This window comes from Botryllus schlosseri, chromosome 1 (genome assembly GCF_051294905.1).
Source record: "Botryllus schlosseri isolate E-star chromosome 1, Bs_hap1, whole genome shotgun sequence".
Taxonomy (NCBI): domain Eukaryota; kingdom Metazoa; phylum Chordata; class Ascidiacea; order Stolidobranchia; family Styelidae; genus Botryllus; species Botryllus schlosseri.
The window spans coordinates 18047209-18070581 of NC_137236.1; the positions used below are offsets into that span (position 1 = coordinate 18047209).

The 23373-nt window shown below is 41.4% G+C and overlaps 2 protein-coding genes and 1 long non-coding RNA gene across 3 annotated transcripts; 2 read left to right on the forward strand and 1 right to left on the reverse strand.

Moving 5' to 3' along the window:
- Window positions 1-516: 516 nt before the first annotated feature.
- On the reverse strand, window positions 517-4095 carry LOC145443597 (uncharacterized). Its single transcript, XM_080321543.1, has 2 exons — window positions 3847-4095; window positions 517-3354 (listed from the first exon to the last, which is right to left on the reverse strand). Exons 1-2 carry the CDS (start codon window positions 3908-3910, stop codon window positions 881-883), a joined length of 2538 nt encoding a protein of 845 aa, XP_080177669.1. The 5' UTR covers window positions 3911-4095; the 3' UTR covers window positions 517-880.
- Window positions 4096-9803: 5708 nt separating this feature from the next.
- On the forward strand, window positions 9804-11198 carry LOC145443798 (uncharacterized). The gene is made up of 2 exons (XM_080321762.1): window positions 9804-10289; window positions 10553-11198. Exons 1-2 carry the CDS (start codon window positions 10094-10096, stop codon window positions 10735-10737), a joined length of 381 nt encoding a protein of 126 aa, XP_080177888.1. The 5' UTR covers window positions 9804-10093; the 3' UTR covers window positions 10738-11198.
- Window positions 11199-11360: 162 nt separating this feature from the next.
- On the forward strand, window positions 11361-12504 carry LOC145443805 (uncharacterized). The gene is made up of 2 exons (XR_013916541.1): window positions 11361-11983; window positions 12468-12504. It is a non-coding gene; the product is annotated as an uncharacterized LOC145443805 (long non-coding RNA).
- The last annotated feature ends 10869 nt before the right edge of the window (window positions 12505-23373 follow it).

A 23373-nucleotide genomic window follows, 5' to 3' on the forward strand; every position in this document is an offset into this window, starting at 1 on the left:
AGAATTGTAAGTTTGAATCGGATTATGATTGGGAGTAGGATTGGAATACACAAAATTTTCAGATTAGGTTTAGAATTAGGATTTGAAGCATCGGATTTGGATTGGATTAGGACATAAAAATTTCAAATCCGCTCAATTCTGGTCTGAATGCAGTTGCTTTCTGAAAATAATGGCTGATCACAAAATTATTTTAACACTCTCATCTTTGATTGGAAACCATAACATATTTAAAGCGCAAAGCCATTTTGAAATTAACTTTTGTAACTGCAACAGCACTTTCGATACAGTTGAGAACATTCCGTCCGATTTTCAAGTGGTTGAAATCGGAGTCAGAGCACCTTAATAAATTTTGATTTCTGTGACCCCAAATGCTACATACTGCACAGCCTAAGAAAACGTCGACTTCTTATGTCGCTACCTGTCCTGTTGGTAACGTAATGACGTCGTACTTTATCTATCGACCCCTCCAATACATGATTACGTCACAAAGTCCAAATCATGAATTTGAGAGCGAGAATACCTTTTGCGAATTTTCAAGCATACAGCGGATGTCACAAACACGAAAATATTATGGATGGGAAGGTATATATTGCACATAAATCGTAACCATTGATACCTGCCGAAGAACAAAATCATCAGAGGTTGTCAAGTACTCATAATTAGCTATTATGTAGAACTAGACGTAGAAGAAACCTATATAAGAAAAGTATAAGTAGTGATTTCCAAATATTCCAGGCGTCGTTTTCATATACAACAATTGAGTAGAAGTGGAAATAGTACATAAGCACTCACCACCTGAACGAGAAGTTCAAGTAGGCAAAACCTACCTGAGTACTTCAAAAAAGTACAAATATATTTCGCTACCGACAAACTCTGAAAATTACTTACGCCGACAGAATATTTTGGTAATTAGACATAAACAGTCCGAATAAAGGATTGGATTTAGAGCGCTGTTGATGGGGAGCAGCCCAACGGCCGACACAGTGTACGCAGTGCTCGAAATATCAAACCCGAACAAATGCATGAACCCGAGTACGCATATAGGAACCCAGCATACGCAATCGGTGGCCACCAACAGAAATATGCGAGCCTGCATTTTCTGTATTTCGTTACGTCTCTTGATAAGTGTTCTACTCGTGTTCGATGTTTCGCTTCTCGTGGAGCGAGTGTCTTTTCGTGACTTCCAGAACTTTTGCAAACTGGCAGAGGGCAGTTTAATGTTCCTATTCGAAGGTATATTGTCTGGGTACCTTTCCGAAGGGTTGCGTTGAATAACCCTGCTGCTCTTCGACAGCTTGTATATGATGAGATACGCCGCGAGAATGTACATAAAAGCCGCTAGATTTAGCGATAAAAACACAGTGGTGTGCTTCCAAGACGAGTCTCCAATCGAGACGAAAAGCGTCGGCAGGCAAACGCTGTGCGCGCTGTAAAAGCCGAAATACTTCCACTTCGAAAACGAGGGAAATAATTCCGCGGATAATCCCTCCAGCTCACCCCAGGACATATCGTTTTGTGAAAATCCGAATCCGGTGGAGTTGTTGGAAAACGCGATAGTCTTCAACAAAATGTCGTTGGCCGTCGTGCGGTTTACGACAGGTGGACGAACGTGAGGCAAAGTTATCCAAGCTTCCGTGGCATACGAATATACGGTACCGGGCAAAACCGGAATAAGCGCAATCAAGAGTGATATGATCCATATCGCGACGCACACCGCCGCCAGCACTTTCAGCCGTTTCAAAATCCGCAGTCCGAACGGCTTAACAACAGTCGCTAGGCGTAAGGTCGTCAAACCCACGAGAATCAATACTGAGGTTTGGCTTGATAAAACCACTATCACGCCGAGAGACTGGCAGAGACAGCTGGACCTCCAAGCTCTGTCATGCTCCCAATAGTTTGAAGTCTTCGACAGCGACACGATTCCCAAAATTATCAGGTAGACCCCCATCAGAAAGTCGGCCGTGGCGAGGTTCAAAATGAATACGCTGTCCCATATTCTAATCGACTTTTTCCACCCGCTCGGTACTCTCCTAGTCTTCACTTTACGAGAGATATCATGAGCCTTGAAGCGGTTGTGACATTCAGCTAATCGTGGTCGAGTTGAGGAAGTCAGAGACATAGCCAGCGAACGTAACTTAGTCCAGGGGTGAATGCGATGAAGCGTTAACAGTGACTGCAGGGTTTTGACGATTACCATGGAGTTTCCAAATATTGCAAATATTCCCACCAGCCACATAAAAGTCAGAATATACCAATCCTTCACCATTCTATCCTTGGAGGCGAAAGACCATTTCCGCTGTTTGATTGCGAACCATTCGTCACTCCCGTCTTCACAATCGCTCACTCCGTCCGATATTGCCGACGAATTCACGTAAAGAGGACTGCCGGATTGGCAGTAAAACCTCCGCGGGCACACCATCTCGTCAACGCCACCGGGACAGTCGATTTTATGATCGCATATCAGGGACCTGGTCAGGGATTGATTGCTTGATTCCGTGTCTAAGTACAGAATTGATTTAGCTGAGAAAAAAGACGGCGAAATTTGACGTAACTGTCGCGGCCAAGGCTCACTTCGGGATCGCCTTGATTCGAAATCATTCATCGACTGATTCATGGCTAGTCTGGAATTATATGTCGACTTTGCTGTCTCAATAAATGAGTGGACACCGATTCTCAGAGATTCACATGTCGCTACAACTTTAGTACCATTGCTGGGCTTGTGTTTCTTTGGCCTTCCTTTACTGCTTCGCAGTCTATCCTTCATATTTATTTCGCAGTACCTTTCGTCCTCGCCTTCTGGACATTGGCGCACCCGGTCGCAAACCTCAGTCGGGCTCACGCACATTTTGTATTTGTTAGATTGATTCGCGATACTGTTCTCCATATTAGAGATGGATGAAGAGCATAGGATTTCTTTGGGCTTGCATACGTCGCACGGAGACACGTTTGTACCGTCGTCCTTCGTCAGCACTCTGCTTATCCCCGGTATGCACGCTCTGTTGAGGAAATCCAATCCGTTTCTCGGCGTACGCCAATTCCCCAAGATATCATGCAAGCTCTGTGCTTTACCGCGTCTGTTCCATATGCGAAATGTGCCGTTTCGTGACCGTAATAGGTCCATGCCCCTGTTTACCCCGTTGTTCATTTCCGGATGGGTCATAGTGCATAGGTATTCATCGGATAGGTCCGAGCAATGAAATTTGCCGTCACATACGTGTCTTTTCGGAATTGGGCGCGAAGTAGAGATGCAATACGCGATGTCTCTGTCGTCACCGCTAAGGAAGCTTTTGCACGGGTGCTTATCGTTGCAAAGAGGAAAGTCCGGTCCCCCGATTCTGTTCATAGGCCTCGACTCTGTTACGATAAAGCAGTGTTGGTAATATCACATCTTTGTTGCATCTGCTACAGGCTGGACAAAATAGATTATCTGGATGACTCGATTTCAATGCGAGTAGAATATTCGCGCATCACTCAGTAAACGATTCAAGAATATGGAAGAAATGGAAAGTTCAAATAGTTATCTATTATGTGACCTCAAAGATACTGATGTCAGTTCTAAGCGTATGGGCAGATGAAATCCAAAAACTTTTCACTACGCCTTTTTGATTATACTTCATACAAATGCTGTGTGTTGATCTGGACTGCAGAGAAATTTAATCATGAGTAATGTGCGCATAGCTTTGTAGGCCTACTACATACTGTGGGTGCTGTGTTGCGGCTGAAAGAAATTTCAAGGCAGACACCATGAGAAAATGTACCGAAACTATGATTTTCGTTGATAATACTTAATATAACTCTTAGTGAAAAGGAGGGTATAATTATGTGCAATAAGAGGCGATCTCTTACCTGCGGTCCATCGGAGACAGTAAAAGGCGAGTTCGACAAGTATGAGGAAGAATCGGCTTGCCATCGTAGAGTTATTTGGATTATCAAACTAGTTGTATTAACCTGCAATGCAATAGTTTCATACAGTTTTAAATGTTTAATCTTAACCAGCCGGTAAAATGTACATGCAATGTCGTTGATTTGTTTGTTTGTTTGTTTTGAGGTATTCATGGTGTTTGTCGACTACTATTGTCATTTATACACCAGGCAAATTTTCTTCATTTTTCCCGTAGCTGCCGACTTATAGCACGCCCCACTTCTGGGCCTTTATAAGACACCGCTTATACGGATAAGATGGCGAAGAGGAGCCTGGATAAACCTCCAACACTTAGGTAGAAATTCAGGAGTCGACCTCGGTCGGACTCGAACCCGTATCCCGTTGGTGTTGCAGCTGTGATCATACCATTTATTTAACAAAAACTGATGTCAGAACTTCGCATGCAGACATCGCTGACAAGGCCGCGCAGACAATCTCGCCAAGAGGATATGACTTGATAATAGTTCTGTATATGACCATTGGTAAAGGACGCAAATGAATGTATTGCTTTTTGTCAGATTTAAATGGATGTATTATCAGATAAAACGCCACGGAAATCTACCAGCATTTGCATTTTGATCATTACTTTGCGTGAAGCAATGGTGCTTTTAGTTAGAAACTGAGAAAATATATACAATACTGCGGATTGCGCCACGTTAAAACAATTGGGCTCGAGCAGATGTTGTCCCATTGACTTACAGCAGCATATGGATCGTGTGGCATTCATCGGTCCGAATATCGTATTATCGATTATGTAGTACAGTAGCAGTGTCATTGTCATTGAGTGATGAGATCTTTTGTATTATCTACACCAGTTGATTTTCTACGACAATTCATTTTCGATCACTCGCAATTTCTCTTTACTACAGCGATACCCTCGGGTGGTGTAATAAGTATACTTTTAGACTATCAAGACTAGAAGATACCCAGAAATAGCCTGTTGCCGAGACGCCACTGCGAATGGCGCGAAATTCAAAATTAAACGACTTCAGCGCTCTGCTCAACAGACATTTCAAGTGCTGCTTTTTTGCAGTCAGTAAAGCTGTTTTCACTATTTTGCCTCCAGGCACATTGTTTGTGTCGCGAGAGCTAGTGATACGTCGTCAAGTGATGGTAATCCTTATAAATATTGTTTATCGCTAAGAAGATCAGTGTGTTTCAGTAGTACCGGGTATAATTATCGGATAGTATTATCGATCAATACGCTGCTATTGTGGGTGGCGATCGGTGAACGTTACGAGATAACTAAGACGTACTCGCCTACCTCAGATAGCTCAAACGATTGCAGAATACGTAAGGGCTTGCAATATATTTAATCATATCCCATGGCACAAAGGTAAATCTGCGGTCATAGTCACGTGAAGTATCTGGCGAAATTACAGTGATATAGCAAATCTTATTTGACATAAGTGTGACAGCGAATATCACACACACTGTTGTAAACGAAAATCATGTATTTATTTGAGTTCCATCATAACCTAGGAAGCCAATCAGGTGAACGGCACATTCTGGCACAAAATACTGCCTACACACCGATTCTAATAGGGGAATGCGAATCAAATACACAAATTCTCACGGAGATAAATCCCAAGGATGAAATGCGGGGCTCTCTTTTTTTGCGCTACCCCAGCACGGGGCAACATTGTTGTACGCAAGCGGAAACCACTATAGTCCTGCGATATGAATGCGTCAGATTGCGTAAGAATCTCTCTACTAGTTTCTGACGATTGCCCGTAACCAATGACCATGAGTGTCATGCGAAAATATGTGCGTTTATTTCATTATGAATATAATATTTAATTGCATTTGATGTGCTTAACGTCCAAGAAGCTCTTCGTGTGAGTAAGAATTGGTGTAGTTGACTCTCACCCACAAAATGTGTAAATCAGCAAAAAGATACCTGAAAGTGCCGTGTACCTCATTTCCAATCTACGCTGTTGTGGAAATCTATCAAGTACACGTATTTACACCGATGCCTTTACAATTCACGGAGTCATTGTCGTTGACAACAATTTCGCGGTATTTGACATAGCAGGAGAATCACGCAGAGTCTAACGGTTGTGCAATTAGCAAGCTATCGAATTAGAGCTGCTCTTATGCATGTGTTCTCTGGTTATAATCACGCCAATTCGTGCAAACAGGTGAATGAGAGATTTGAAAATTGCGGTCGCGCTTTTAATGCAAAAGTGCTTTGCGACATTTACGCTGCCGGGTGAAATTATGTGAATAACGTCCCGTTACGCTGATCGCTGTACATTTGACCAGAGGTCAATTTCCATACTATCGTTTAGAGTGGCTCGCGCGAACAGCTCATGCGCGATATAATCTTGATCCAGCCTATGCATAGGTTATCCATCAAGATTATTGTATAACCAGTTATATACCAGATAGCACCGGCGTTCGAACCAAGTCCCGTCGTTGTTTCAGAGTTCCTGTAATAAACACTACGCTACTCGCTCCACCGTTCAGAGAAAATGAAATGATACTTTAGATCGGTGGCACTGCCATCTTGCAGCGGAAATTTGCAATCTGTCCTCGATTACAAGCCAAGCCGTCACATTCTTTCGGAATCCAGACAAGCACTGCGCATTCCGCAGTTGGATTCAGGCCACGCCGAATGGGATAGATAATGTGAAGATTAAGAGATAGTACATAATGCGTCGTGTTAGAATCCCCTTGTGAATTTTAGAAATTTCAAAACGCATCTGCTGCCGTGCATTTGCGGAAATAGTTTAGTTGTTTATTATGCGTACGCACTATGGTTATAAGATTTCGATGGATAACGGTTTACATATAGCCCACACAATTGCTTTGCCTTTGTAACCGTATACTTAAATAGTTCGCTTTTCAGTGTCTTAGACATAGGCTACCTATGCGGATCATGTGACCATACCGGGCGGTAGGTTGTAAGCATTGCACGAAAATAAAATATATTGCATTCGGTTGATTGGTCAGAAGTACGCAAGTGGTCGGAATCATCACAGAAGTCATATTTTACCCGGCTCTGTTACATAAAGTCCTTGACAGTAATGCCAGCCGGTTTGCTGATCTCATGAAATTTCGTGAGCGTGTTCTATAGAACCGACTGACCAGTGGAATAAGATCGATACGGAATAATTGCGGTGATTATATGTTTGTACTCTGGTTGTACACTACAGATTCCCAGACAAACTGCAAATATTCGCGGTATAATACCTATTGCAGCTGCATGCTCATTATGCATAAATACGTAGCTACCATCTCTGTAATATAATGTATGCACAGTGCACACCGCATCTTGTAATGACGCTTGGTTCCTGTTGCCTTGCTACCTATAAAATTACGTCCTCAAGTGATAACAAACAAAACGTCTCGATACAATATCGAGTATATGGTGACGGACGTGGAGTTACTTTATTTATAGTGACGGAAGCTGCAGATTTCTCTACATGCCGCCTATTTTAAATTTAAAAGTTCAAGATTTTAATGCTCAAGGCAATATAATCGCAATACGTCAACATTATCGGTCGATTACTGTCGATAGGTTGCCAAGTTTACTATCCGATCAATGATCACGTGATATTCAAAAGTTTTACGCAGCTTATATCGTAATATTTGATTGGCGTATGAGTGGAATTGTTTATCTTCCTCGATCGAAATTATAGCAAGACTCTTATACCTTCAATTATACCTTACGCCCTGTAATAGTGATCGTTATATCCGTTTTATAGCCGGCATGAATATAATTGCGAGGCCAATGTCATTAATTATTATCGTCGTGATGGATGTCAATCAAAATCAATGTCGACGAATTGAATGCGGAGAATTGAAAATATCGGTAACACGCAATATTTTGTTCTCACTTCCCAATTAATTTTCAAATCTCTGACTTCTACTTGAGTGTAGCATTACTGACTAGATAGACCAACTCTGCATTAAACTACGCTAGCATGTAGTTGAAATTGTGCGTTACTTTGTACTTCTATATTCGTTGGTGGGATTGTAGTGTTAAACGTAATGCTTGCTTTCAAATTGCTTGGACATGAGGAAGTTGGCTGAATACATAACTTAGGAAGCGATCGGCAATCTAGACGACTGTCACCTTTATTTCTCGTGTGTCACACTTGATCATATTGGGTATAGAATTGGTTCATGCCGAAAGAATGTCGATACTTTATTTCGTGACGTGTTTCTTGGTGCAAAGTTCACAAATCACAAATGTAAGCGCCAATCGTATTCTGTACCGCTAATCCTGTGTCAGGAACATAAATAAAGCTTTCATAATCGCTCGTCTGGGCGGCGCTGAAGATTCAATGAATCTACATGGACTAGCTACATTGACAGAGAGAGAGAGAGAGAGAGTCTTTATTTTTCAAATATCAATATTCAAGGAACTGCTGTGAGAAGGACGGAAACCATATGGATTAGAGCTCCATTAACCAATATAAATATGATACTGGCTAACACTGATTTATGCGCTCTTGATAGCGAAGTGAAGAAGTCATTGAAGTTTTTGCGGCAGTGACCGCAGTGGATTTGATACATAAACTTGTATATTTATATGTTGCGCGTACACACAAAAAAATCTGGTAGATTCACAAACAAATTTCTGTAAATTTTACAACGAATTACCGATCGCAGCTAATAGCAGCGTGTAGTTTGTCATTTTACATTTTGATATGTAATATTACATTAATTTAGCTGCTAAGTCAAGTTACCAGAATTTCTTCGCAAGGTTACTGACAGTTACGCGCTACGGCATTTTACCGAGCTATTGGCAAAATTGATTAGCTTCCAAGCCCCAGCAACCGGTGGATACGTGGAAGTTAGGGTTGTTCAGAATTGATCGACTTTCAAAATGTCGTGGTTTTCAGTCCGATTCCCATGCCTTACACCATAAAAACATATTCTAGGTACTTTTTTTCGTAATTCATCCCTTGCATCCGTGTGCACATTGAGCTGGAAGAATATCGGCTAAAAATAGGGGATTCCCCTAAAATTTGAGTGTCGCTATTCGGATTAGGCTAGTAAAACGTCATATATAAGCTGGTTTTATGTAGCTATTGCGGTTGGAGTGCTACATAACCTCACTATAGAAAGTATTGTCAGTTCAGGACACCATTTTCATGTCCCACACTGCCTTAGAACTCCTCAAAACTGCCTAAGACTGATAGTCATTTTGTTGGATCACCTATCCTACACTCTTCAACCCTACCCGAGATTGTTCATCAATTGCCGGGATCACCACGTGCAAGAATACAACTGTAAATGTATCATTCACTCACAGCCACATTATAAACATCACATTGTTCAAAGGAAACGAAACAAAAAGGCAAAGAAACAGATCAACTTGGCACATTGAATTGCAATGGGATGCAAAGCTCACGAGAAGTCGTTTCGGAGGGAAATTTGAGGCCTTGGCAGTGCTGACATAGTCTGCGTATTCCAACGCATTTGAGAAAGGCAAACTTCTTGGCAATCGAACTCTGGAGAGTGCTACAGGAAAAGCACAGGCTGATCTTTCATTTGAACTGCTGGAACTTTATAATTTAACAAATAATGTCAGAGCTCTTGTGTTTGACACAACACCGTCAAACAATGGAAAAAATAAAGGTGCGGTTCTGTTACTTGAAGAATTGATAAACAGGAATGTTTTCTACTTTCTACTTCTGCTTGTCGCCATCATATTTATGAACTAGTCATCCGGGGAGGTCTGGAAGTGAACTGTGTTTGGATCCGCGACCACAGGCCCTGAAAACACAGATTTTAATACCTTCCAAGAAGTGAAAGATATTGATCAATTAAGAAGCTCTAAAACACTTCAGTTTGATGAATGCAGCTGGTTGGCGATCAAAGCTGATGAAGCTAAGCAAAAAATAATTCCAGTGATGAAGCCATATAATGGAAAGCAGAAAGAAGTCTTGATAATAAATGACTACAGAGAATGTGCAACAGGCACCATGGCGATTGTAGCTGCCCAATATATTGATAATCGTTTTGGCAAGCCTGGTGCTACTAATAGCACTGGATGGATGAGTCAAGTGCTGTACTGTCAAAAATGTTCATGTGGAGAGAGCAAATGGGCTATTCTGAAGAGTTCATTAGAAAGTTTCCCTGTTTTATGTCCCAGCTTGCTTGAAAACTGGTAATGCATGTGACGCACAGTATATTGATCTCAAATTTCTTCATGGCATGACAGACTTTTCATTGTGCGATTTCACAGTTGCTGATGTGGCATATAAAAAGATGCGAGAACATCATTGGCATCTCACCGAGGAAACGGTGGTATCAACAATGTTCTCGGCTAAACCAAAGATTCCTGACAAAGTGAAGGAAGCGATGGCTGCTAAATTGCTGCAAATGCCAATCCTTGAACAATTTCGCAGAGGTATAGATAGGCTATACCTCTGAGTCTAATCTCTGACTCTGTCTCATAGTCAATGAGTATGGTTGCTTTAATTGAACCGGAATCATGGTTTCTATCCAATGCTATACATGTCGAACATGATTGGTTTAGTCTTCCAGTTTCGGAATGGCATACTGATTCGCATTTCGTGACTGCTCAAGAATTTGTGAGTAGCGTTGAAATAGTTAACGGCGCAGCAGAGCGTTTGGTGAAATTGAATACCGACTTTGATGCTTTCAAAACAGATGACAAAGAACAGCGAGCGAGCCTCTTACAAGCCGTGGAAGATAACGGGAACAGATATGCCGATTTCTCTAAAGCAACCATTTCATCCGGACGTGATTTAAGTAGTATTTGCCAAGTTGATCTGTTTCTTTGCCTTTTTGTTTCGTTTCCTTTGAACAATGTGATGTTTATAATGTGGCTGTGAGTGAATGATACATTTACAGTTGTATTCTTGCACGTGGTGATCCCGGCAATTGATGAACAATCTCGGGTAGGGTTGAAGAGTGTAGGATAGGTGATCCAACAAAATGACTATCAGTCTTAGGCAGTTTTGAGGAGTTCTAAGGCAGTGTGGGACATGAAAATGGTGTCCTGAACTGACAATACTTTCTATAGTGAGGTTATGTAGCACTCCAACCGCAATAGCTACATAAAACCAGCTTATATATGACGTTTTACTAGCCTAATCCGAATAGCGACACTCAAATTTTAGGGGAATCCCCTATTTTTAGCCGATATTCTTCCAGCTCAATGTGCACACGGATGCAAGGGATGAATTACGAAAAAAAGTACCTAGAATATGTTTTTATGGTGTAAGGCATGGGAATCGGACTGAAAACCACGACATTTTGAAAGTCGATCAATTCTGAACAACCCTAGTGGAAGTGCATGTCACTGTGATATCATTCTCGTTGAGATTTGACCTGATTCAACCTCGTTCGCGAGACAGGATTAGGTCACACGGAACTGGTTGACCCTAGTACCAATTTCGGTATAGTGCGTAGTTGGTTGCAAGAAGCAGCTGACAATGTAGTTACATCATATACATTATATTATAAGGCTATGGCTACACGGTCGGTCTCGGCGGTTAGATTTGTTGTAACAGATAGGGCTAATGAGTTACAAAAATCAGTTTAGGATATATAATCTTATTCCTGAAACTAGAAATATCAGCACAGCAGCAGGCTCAGTTGACCATTTCTTAATGGCGGACACGGCGACCTATAATAGGTTACCGTAGGTTGCGCGTTGCAGGTTTTTCTGAGATTCGTAGTAAACAACCAACAGTCAACTGTGACATCACAAATAGCGTCCGGTTAGGTAAGTAAGTAGGGAACCACACGTGGACCAATAAATATCAATATATACGAAATTAGATGCAAAAGAAAGGGACTATAGGTGTTGATAGATGTTTCTGTATGAAAAACCAACCTGGATTGAACATTATAACGTGGACAGTAAATATTATTGGTGGCATATGTGAGCGGATGAATATCACTTATTTCAAAGTCGTCTGCGTGTCGAGCCGAGTAGCCGACTGGTCGGCCATTAATATTGAGCTTTGGGCATGCAAAGGCTGACGGTGCGAAGCTTGTGACTTGTGATTGAAGAAAGTAGAGACTTTCGTTGAAGATTGTCAGGACTGATGAATGGGATGCGCATCGTAAAAGGTACAGTAGCCTACTGTATAGTATTAGTTACCGTTAATATCTACGACTGTGCACACCACCCGGAAGACTTTGGTTTCATGATTTAAATATTTCAGTCGCCTTATTCTCAGTTCTATTTTGGGATATTAGTCAACTTGTATAATGACCTGCGACACCACATACTCTGCCGCGGAGTAGTTGAAACTGTTGGCTTGTTATTGACATTTATTAGGTCATAGCTTAGATATGTTTTCATCCACTGCTCGCTATGTTTGGCTCACATGCCGCATCAAATGAGGCACCTTTTCTTTCAATACATTGATCACTTAAGTCATGAATCTCTGCTATATCATGTTAAATGAGGAGTCGTCAACTCACAATGTACCAGTACCGGTACTTCAAAACTTGTTATATTTTTGTTAGCCTATTTGTCTTAGTCTTTATAAGTCATGTCTAGGTTAGCAACTTGGCTTAGTATAGCGACTTACGCATGAATTATTTTTAGTGGAACTGCAAGATACCAGTCACACAGAAGGAATGAAGACGAGAAAAAGAAACAATTGGAAATTTATCCGGCGTTGGAATTAATTCACCTTTTCTTGGGACCACTCGTGCTATATTTGCATGCCTCCTAAACTAAACAAGAATTATACCTCCAGCAGCAATACTTTTTCATCGTGAATCATGAATGAATATACAGTTGTCCTAATGTCGTCTTGAGAGCGTGAAGAAACTTTTGCGATATTTTGGCATCGCGTTGCTTTGGGATAGGTATGAATGTAGGCTGAGACGTGAATTTACAAGCTGGCATGTAATCTGATTTACAGGGACAGCATGTAGGGTTGTAGGTAGGTAGGTAGGTAGGTAGGTAAGGCGGTAAAATTACAGTATCGGTGGTAAATGTACACAGAAGAGAATGTAGATTGAATATACCAGAGGTGACTGTAACATTACAGTCTGGCATGTAAAGTTAGATTACCGGACAGTTGTAAGTTGAATTTACATTGAGTGACGGTAATGTTATATTACTGCCAAGTGGCTGGCCACCCTGCTTCCAGACATTTCGCGATAAATCGAGGTAAATTTTTTTTTCAGTGTATCTTTTGTGTTTCTTTTGAGCAGGAGGACCCGATGTTTTCGTTTTTGCAGCGGCTTCAGAGCGCTAACAGTGAATTCCGAAAACGGCTATCTTTCGCCCTCTGTCCTACGGTTAACCCCAACCTTAATGAAGTATATTTATCAGACCATAATAGATCCAGCGGGAAGTGGTTTTGTGGGTGATTGATGTCGCTGAACAAGAGAATGACCGCGGCGATAGGTTTTGCTATATTATCAATGTAAAAGCAATCGTTTACAATTACGCTTCAAGCATGAAATTACAACAAGATGTACACTGGATTCCAACTGTTTTCGAAACACATATTTCTAATCTATATATACGCAGGAACATTTCCAAGAGAACGGATGTGTCTCATTCTGGTTTTTATTTCGTACCTGTTCGTTATCGGTCTGTTATCATTACATCTATGACATTCATGGCTAGTGCAACGATGCTATTTTTGCTATGCTTCGCAATATTACAGCGGACAAATCGCTAAAAATAACTCTGCCACTGAATACGCTTAGTATTTGCGGCCGGTTTATATTCGGTTAAAGTGGATTAGTTGTTTTCGGAACAAAGTTGAGATCACGTGCTTGCTATCAACAATTTAATAATATAGATTGATAGAGATCCGACACCCTGTCTATGTACCGATTAACTGATCCTATTTGATATTATCGATGAGAGAACATTCATAAGAATTAAATGTATAATGACGAAGTGAGTTCCTGGTCTAGCGCTTGAGCTGTTGTTGTTGTTCCTCTTGAATATATTTACGGCGGATATGGTCACTATACAACTGGCCGATAATCTTATTTGGTTATTCCTAAGCTGCCGACATATAGCACGGACCAATGTTGGCGTGTAGGCTTTTGTAAGGCACCGCTTATATGCGGATTGTGGCTGCATAGCGATGAGGAGCCAGATAAGTCACAAGAAGTTAAGTAACAAGGTGGTAATGCATTTCAAGACATGTCGACAACAAATTAGCCGATAATAAAACCTTTTGAACAAGGGGTACGCAAATTGCCGTATCTTAAATTTAGATTTATTCTTTCCTATTCGAGTAGTGGACGCAACTTTTCTTCCACACATATACAATAACGGTATCCACTGGTCAAACTGAGGCCGTTTATCGCGTAAGTCGATAAGAATGTGTTGGCCGTCGCCAACATGCAATTCGAAATAACGAATTGGCCCGCAAGCCAGTATACGGAATAAATATCATAATCACAGATGAAGTTCGTCGTTCCTTGAAAATTTTAATCGTAGGCCTACTTCAAGCGAGATTCTGTCAGATCTTCACCAGTTTCCCAGTCGTTACCTATCATCAATCTATCACTGCCACTGGGATTGATTTGCAGGTCACCACCATAGTCGTCAGTATGGAACGAAATACTACTGAGCTTTATTGGTTATGGTTATTAGGTTGTGTTTCCAGTAGCGTTTGGTCAGATAGCGCGGACACTTTCACGTTTTGTCCTGAATCGATCTACTTGGTGAGTATTGTCGTTGAAATTTCAATAATTCCCCATGTGTCAGTAGTACTAGCAGCCGACAAAATTGTATGGAATCCTTTGAAGTCAACATTATTTTAAACGCTACCGCAGCTAATCGTTACAGAAAGAAAACGCATGATGATACCCGCATATGATAATTATATATCTTGGTGCACCAGTACTTTTTATGTGATAAGCTCCGCTAATATAATAATAATGATGATGCTCACAAATGGAGACGCCATGAGCTGAGCTGAGCTGTCGCAGGAGGCTTTTGTACCCAAAAAGGCACCGCCCTGTTCGTAAGAGGGTACTTTCTGCTTCTACAATTAGAAACTGAGTGTTTCACAAGGAAACAGTGATGGCACAGAAACCACAAGGGTTGTCCGCGATTTGCAATCCCCGGTAGTCAATTTAAGATGGATATTTGGTAGTCGTTTGCGGTTGTCGAATATCATGCTCATGTACGTTATAAAACAGAAACCGTCATATTAGTGAGTCATTTAAAACAAGTGATATGGTAACCAGGACCGGAACAGCACTTCGTCACCCCCCTCCCCTAAATATAGTTGGTCTTAGGCCCCCGTAGGTTAAAAGGAATATTGTGCGGCCGTCGGCACGTAATTCAATTGGTATGTGTTGGCGGCCGTTGACATGCAATATGAATTCACGAATTGACTCCCGAATTTTAGAGGGATTTCCATTATTTTGGAATTTTCTTCGTGCGCTGGTCGATTCAATGCGACACGTTTTAATGTAGTAACTCACTGTGAGTCCCACAGTATACATACAGATGAGAACAGCGGAACGCCGCGTATAAAAATACCAGCTTGGAATCGTGTGGTACCACGTTTAGGCGATTCCAATATCATTCCACTATACCGAACCGACAATCCTGATGAAGGGTAAAGAAATAGCTGTAACAAAGTGACTAAAAACTGCATTTTCGAAAACACTCCCTCCATCATTTCTATCGGTGAGTCTGAGCACCTGGGCTGCAGACGGATAAATATTTGATAGTAATATGTGAGACTACATATATTAGACGAAATTCACTCGTGAATCTGAAAAAAATTTGCGCTTCGTGCCATGACGGATGCCAGTAATTATTCATAACATGACCACTCGCGATTTCGGTGCTTATAGTTGGCCGATATGAAAAAGTGTATTAGTCCGGAGTTCGTCGGATATGGACAGTTGGACATGGAGGACGGTTAACAGGGGTATAAGGCGTCCAGATTGTGTACGGATATGTCCTGGAATGCGGCCGTAGGCTACACAAGAAAACGAAATGAGACCATGAAAAGCAAAAAGGTTAGCCACCCCAGCACTTGGGTATCTCGCCACTATCCATATTTTGTAGTTGCATAATGGGGATGTATACGTCTTACGCTATTCGCCTTCGTAAAACAGTAAACATATACGATGAATGTTCAATACAGGGGGCACGATACGATTACTTATTAACCCTAGACTGCTCAGGTGGATTATCGTTACACGATCGCTCTGGTGGGGTCGATTAGACCCCATCAGTTAATATGCTTTTTGTCTTACCAATTTCGCTATACAGCTGTCTAATAACCTCTTGCATGACGTTATAACGATGCATCTTCCCTTTTTGAACCCTACTGTCTACCCATTGTAAAGTTCCGGCTGAGGCGTAACGCCAATACGCAAATGGCGATATGGGGTCAAACACCCCTCATCAATTAATTATAATAACAAAGAAATACCAACAAGACAAGACAATACAATACAACAATGTAACAGAGTAACAACGACAACAACATAGTAGATTCAATCCGAATCGTCCGGCTCCATGCACTCTTGACATGTCACTATTTTCACAGAGTATGTTTGGCAGACAAATTCCCCACATTTTCCACTTTTCTCTGTTGTTTTCCGGTCTTATGCTCTACCGCAAAGACAGCATCTGCCACGTGCAGCTTTGGAGAGCTTTGCTGGTGGAATTGTACTGTCTTCTCCCGGAAAAATTCTTTTAGACGCGATTTTGTGCGGACGCGTAAGTGAGTATTTTTTTCTTTGCCTGGACACTGCATTTTTCTTTGTTAGGGTCAGTGCAATTTCCATTGCAAATCATTTGTGTATTTGTTTCTTCACGCGGTTACATTTAGCCAGCAAAGATAATATATAGCCGTTGCATGCAGACAAGTTCATCAATTCAAAGAAGATCGTCAGAGGCCAGCGCTTACTATTGCGAGAACAGGAATAGTTTGCCACCATTCTGTCTGCCACGTCGACGCCACCTTTTGTTTGATTATAAAATGTTATTATATCTGATTTCCGAGCGTCACCAGAGCTTTCATCAATTTTATCATCGTGATGCTGGCTGCTCACCGTGGTAAGAATTTTCTTTGAGCCTTTGCCCTTTGGAAGATATGACAGCAGTGTCATATATTTTTGAAATCCAAAAATGCTGCTGTACACCTCTCTCCCCCGCAGAGAAATGAACGCAGGAGGTATCTCTCTCTCTTGTTCTTTCAAAGGGTGCCAACTGCTGTCAGTTTATGGTCGTGAAGCAATGATGTCATCAAGGGTATACTGGTGTACCAGTAATCGAATGTGATGTTTCGGCCAGATCCTGATATATCAGACACCAGCCGTGTCACTTCTTCTTTGGCCGAGTTGTCGACTTTATACGGCCAGTCCAGTTACGTCCCGCAATAAATTTCAAAATTGTAGGTGTAGCAAGTCTTTGCATCACACAGGGCATGTAGTTTGATGCCATATTTTGCCGGTTCGTTTCGAATAACTGTCGGAAAGAACACCGTCCTCGAAACCCCCAAAGCATTTCGTCAATTGTCACAAATTCAGACAACACGTAATTTTTCTTGAAGGTGTTCAATATCATATCCGATATTGTTCGAATTATCGCAAATTTTTCATTTTTCTATCTTCGCGTGTGGTAATGTCATCAAGCCGAAGACATCGCAAAGTGAATCGGAATCTTTCGCATGACATTGTTACCTTGAAGATATCAAAACTCATCAAGTGACAATCATGAGCTTTATGAACCCCAGCCAGAAGAAGAAGACCAATGACAGCTTCCATCTCCACCGAATTACTTGGCCCTACCCTGCACTTCTCTTTGTAGTTTCGGGCTTCTTCAGGTGTCTTCTTGTTTGTAAATTCAACAAGTAAATCAATCACTTGTGGTGTAAAGAAGAGCTTCCAATAATCAATGCAGTTATCAGCTTCTATTGCGGGCCCAGTGAGACCCGGTGAAAACTTTATCATATTCGCTGCACTTCGACTGGCAGTCGGAGCAGTCTTTCTCCAAAACGTGGTACCGTCTTTTCCTAACCACCCATCACTGCCAGCTTCACCTTCTTCAGGATTTTCTTGATCATCTCGTAGACTGCAAGTGACAGAACCAATGCCAAGCAGCAACTAAAAGTCGAAATCCATCCGATCACAATGAGGAGATAATTACTTAGTCTGCCCACTATACTTGCAAAATCAGACCCATGCGCAATCAATAGCTCATTGCGGCGAGGTATTAGCGATAATCAGCTAATGCTTTATTCCGAATGATAGTGTATAACACCATTGAGGATTACATGTCTGGAAAGAGCAATCCGACCGCACAAAAAAATATGGCTCACATTTTTGTTCGCCTGGGGTCTTTTTGACCCCAACCTGAGCAGTCTAGGGTTAAGAGAGTAGATTAGCATGAATCGGTCATATCAAGTGACACATAGCAAAGCCGGCCACACGAGAAAATAAAGATTAGCACTAATTGCTTTTCCTATACAAATCAGTGTCCAAGCAAAGACGTCAACGTAACTGCACGAATGTAACACTGTGAAGGGGGTATTGCAGTTGTTGGCGGTTTGATGATATTGTTTTTCAACTGCAATAGTCATTTACACCAGGCTATCTAGGGCTAGGCTCTTCTTTGTCACGTGATCCGCGTCAGCGTGTGTTATAAAAGCTTAGAAGTAGGCCTTGCTACAAGTCGGTGATTAAAACACCATGAACATCAAACAAGCAAGCAAGCAAACAAACAAACCAGGCGTCCACGTCGTCCAGATATCATTTGATCGACCGAAAAGATCATCGCTCTATCAAATATGCCGGACCTGACGTGTGGAAAAGTATACCGCCGGCCATCCGACAGTCGACGATCATATCCACATTCAAGTCGAAATAGGCCTACAAGCTACTTCTACTACATGAATACTAGTCCGCCCTCAAGATTACCGGACCACGACCAGACCTATCGATATCGCCTTCGTCACTCACATACCACCCCATTTATTCTTTTACTTTTCATTCAGTGTGCATGCCTCCTGTTTACATCGCCTAGGCCCTAGGCCCTAGGCTAAGGTGGGTTTCTGATTACAATGACTACTCCAAATCGCTTCGACACCTTCCCATCTTTTCATTGTATCGCAATTTTTGTGGTGTATTGAACTGATAAAAATTGCTAATAAACCGAACCGATATTATTTATTGTGATTCCGTAACTGCCGGCTTGTAACACGGCTCACTTCTAGTTTTTTTAAGACACTGCACACTGATAACCAGAAGGAACCTAACGAACGGGATGTTCGATTAAAAGTTATAGTGTACACATACAGTCGCTGAAACAGCTAAAATCCCACAAATAAAATTTCCGTGAACAATTCAGATCTATTAATTTACCGCTCTACATAAGCTGACATCGTATTTTGTCGTTACGCGGAGTATTATTGCGTTTCGGTGATTGTATGAAAGTTTATCACTTTTGTAAAAATCTGTACTTGAGTCGAAAGATGAGTTAAAACGAGGGACCGGGCTCCGCGGAGGACTTTTCGTTACTTTAACAATGGACATATCTTCTTCGAGTTACTGGTATGGAAATGTAGACCAGATCAGAGTTCGTTAAAGTATAGTCCGCGTTAGTACTCAAGCAGAAGTATAGAAGTACCACACATCCACTTCAGCCTATATTTCTGCCTGGCAAAACCGAGAATAGGATAATGATTCGACTTATGCATGTGTACCAGAATAAGACAATTCTAGCGTTGCATGTTCCTTTGTTTATTTTCACAATTTCATAAACTAATGTGATCAGCATGTCTTAATTGTAGTCATTAACAACAACCACTTAGCACTTATGTTGCAGGCTTGTTCCCGCTGGCGGTCCCCCTGGATCAAGACTCTCAACCGGGTGTATCGTACACGCTAGGGCTAAGGTATGTTGCCCGTCCCTGCACTTGGGTGTACCAAAATATGTAAATAATTGTAGGGCTAGAGCAGGGGTGACCAGCCTGGTGTCGTAGAAAGAAATTTGTGCGGCCGTAGATACAGAACACCATAAGGTCTCTCCGGGGTGCGAAGTTTCCAGTAGCCAATTTAACATCACTATATGACGTCCAGATAGGCCATGACGACTCAGTCGGAATACGGCCGTGTGCTATATATGTAAACGAAGTATGGCCATGGATTGCGAAAAGGTTGAGCACCACTGGATTAGGTTTACTATATGGAATCAATGCGTTATGTGGCCAGAGGTGTGGGTTTCGAGTAAACGTTAAAATAGTGTACCACATGTTGCTAACTGGGTACATTATTATTAGGCTGCGTCCTCTGTATGTGGCTTGGTAAAATAGCCTTGCTGTTTTGTTAGTTTCGCTAATAGCATGTCCGCATCAGCAGAGTGTTTGTATTTCACTGCATGATTATTCTCATAATGCCAACTCAAATTTTATTCCTTGAAATCGGAGACCTGCTCAGTACTCACCATAAACTAAAAAGACCGGTTCACGGCTGACTTTAGTAAACACACATTTAGTGCCCCGAATCGTGTTAAAACCTTGATTCTGCGCTTGACATAACCTGCACCGTAACTGCCGCACCCCAAACTCCCTAATTGGGGGGGGCGCGAGCTCGAAGGGGGCCCAAAATTATTTCGTGAATTATAGCATAAATCATAAAGTATTTTTTGAAAATTTATGGATTTAAAAAAAATCACGAATTCAAGTAGCCATTTATCTTTATTATTGGGTATCGGGCCATTACCACGACACGACCCACTAAGACATACAATCAAGTTTTAGGAAATATAACATGCGACTCCAAGAAGTGTGCCAGAACGATCGGCAGCGAAAAAACCTTGGCCGAAAAGGTCTATGCCCTTAAACTGACCGAAGACTTCGTTATATATACGAAATACATATAGGTTTAATTGTCCATAGGCGCCTAAATGACTGGCGCCGAATGTTCCTGTCTTTGCAATCTGAACCTCACAAGACAAATACCATCCCACTGTGAAAAATTTTATGCCAGTGAAGAAAAACCAATTTGAAATCGTGTGCGTCTCTTAGTTTAGAAGCCTACGTCTGGGCGATTCTATATTTTTTGATATAGCAGACTGGAAGTCACAAAATAACATCATGTAACGAAGTCATATCAACGGGTCCGCACGCCCGAAGATGTTCAATTATTATTTACGGGCCATCCCGTTTTCAAGAGACTTCACTCAACTCTACCAGTATATCTAATTACGTGAGTAGAGAGGACCATAAATTGATAACATAATATATATGCAATCGCCGATCTGATTGACCGATTTTATCATAAATTATCGAAAATTTTCGCGCCTCGCGCTGGCTCTCAATACAGTATGGATGATTTCGTGACAAACGCGAACAACGTGATGGAAGGGTCGTTTCATCACCCTATGGGAGCCCAAGACCCACATTTTTGGGGGCCTGACGAGGTGCTGTTTCGTTCCTGCCAACGGGTATACGCCCGAAGATGTTTTATTATGATTGAGTGGCCCTACCTTTTCAAACACACCTCACTCAGCTCTATCGGCAAATCTGATTACGCGAGCAGAGAGAAGATAAAAATTGATAACAATATATATGCAATTCCCGATCATACTGACCGATTCAATCATGAATTCTAGATATTTCCCGCGCTTCGCGCGCATAGGCGACAAAGGCTGATTCAGCAAACGAACTCCCAACCAATATGATAAATAGCGGCAAACAGGGTATCGTCGGAGGGGGGTCTGGGGTAAACCCCCCCAGAAGTTCGGTCTATAACCATATGGGGGGCCCAAGACCAAAGTTTTGGGGGGAGCTGACGAAGTGCTGTTACGGCCCTGGACATAACATCGTTTATGAGTGAAGATGGCCGCTAATCACGGGCACTGATTGCATTCTTTTACAAATTAGGATTTTGAAACGTAAGACGTGGCAGTTTAAGGCGCAGACTTGGCAACAAAAGAGATTTTAACATGAATATGAAAACAGTGACTTGTAACTTTAATTGCTACGACATTGGCTTTATTTTGCATCTGGATTACTCATACGATGTACGTAGGGGAAGATGCTAGCATGAAAAGAAATTCATCACTGAACGAACTTGCACTTTGTGCCGAGAATACATTGCTGTCTGATGTAAAAAATCTTAGTGGAATCTATCTTGATTTAATATGTTTACTGTATCATAAAAACCAGATTCTGCTACTGTACAACTTGTTTTTTAGGTAATATTTGTCGCAACCATAGAAACCGGTTTGTTACTCCGATCAATATCGATGTAACAATAGTCTGAACACGCCTTTCGAATACATTTTGCGATCTAGCCTACACCGTCAAGGCATAATAATATATTCCCTTGCAAGTCCTGGTCGAGATGGTTGGCAAAGCAAAGGAAAATATTAATTTTATGGAATTATCAAAACCTTTGATTATTACAGTAGATAAATTTGACGACGTTTAAAAAGTCAGCATGTACTTTAGCATTGTGGCTGAGTCTTCGGGAATTTAAGGTTGGAATTAGCAATATGACGTCACGTGACGTCATGGGCTCACGTTCGCGTTCACATTGATAGAACCTGTCAAACAGGTTGGCGTTCACACGAACCAGATCTTTTCAGGCGTTCGCACCATCCCTAATGGAAACTGTAGAACTTTATAAGATATAGGTTACACGCATTACCCACTGAACGATACTACACAGTAGAATGAATCTTCATAACTAATACGTAAGGCGATGAACGAAGAGATACTAAGGCTCATAATCGCACCCTTATCTATATTAATTCTCTGTACGACCATATACTTTACCATCGCGGAACAAAGGGTATTTTTGATCGAATAGATATTAGCTTGGATAGGTATAAATAAAGCAATTCCGACGTAGTTTCCCGTTTTGACTATTGCAGAAAGCATCAGTAACTTAATCCAATTTCAACTGGTAATCCTTTATTGGCATTCATCGTATAGATAGGCCACTAGATCTGCCAGAGAGATGTGAAGGGTGTGTTCTGTGTTGTAGGCTCCAAGAACTACCTGGCGAGTATCAGCGTCCTTCACGAAAATATTTTGTTCGACTATGTGTACGAAGGTCCGAAACCTCTTCTTTTTTTCTACTTCATAATTTTCCGAATAACTATAATTTGCCTTTAAATATATTCTTCCGAAAATTTTCCACGCGCAACCTCACTTTTTCATTACCGGCACTCCACCTTCGTTACCTCTCAAATAGCAATATTCGCCAGTTGAAGGGAACGGGGTAAATGCATGACCATTGAATTTTATTTTCTGGAAAATTCTAGGGAACTTACCCAAACGTTTACATAGGCAATCAGTGATGAATAGGGCAAGTTTTTGCAACTTTTGCAACTTTTTTCACAGCTACTGGAAGATTCCGAAATACTGAGAAGTTATGTAGTATGGTGTTTTAAGCTGTTTGAAGGAATCTTACATTGCAACTTTTGCAACTTTTCTCCATTTTTTCAATCATCTTTTTGCATCTTTTTCGATTTTTCAAGCAACCTTTTGCAAATT

Excerpts from the sequence above, each read along its gene's own strand:
- LOC145443597 (XM_080321543.1), bottom strand. The coding sequence starts at position 3,910 with ATGGCAAGCCGATTCTTCCTCATACTTGTCGAACTCGCCTTTTACTGT. Across the intron at positions 3,355-3,846 it reads CTGTCTCCGATGGACCGCAG|AGTCGAGGCCTATGAACAGA; the intron begins GTAAGAGATCGC and ends TTATCGTAACAG.
- LOC145443798 (XM_080321762.1), top strand. The coding sequence starts at position 10,094 with ATGACAGACTTTTCATTGTGCGATTTCACAGTTGCTGATGTGGCATAT. Across the intron at positions 10,290-10,552 it reads CCTTGAACAATTTCGCAGAG|ATGACAAAGAACAGCGAGCG; the intron begins GTATAGATAGGC and ends CTTTCAAAACAG.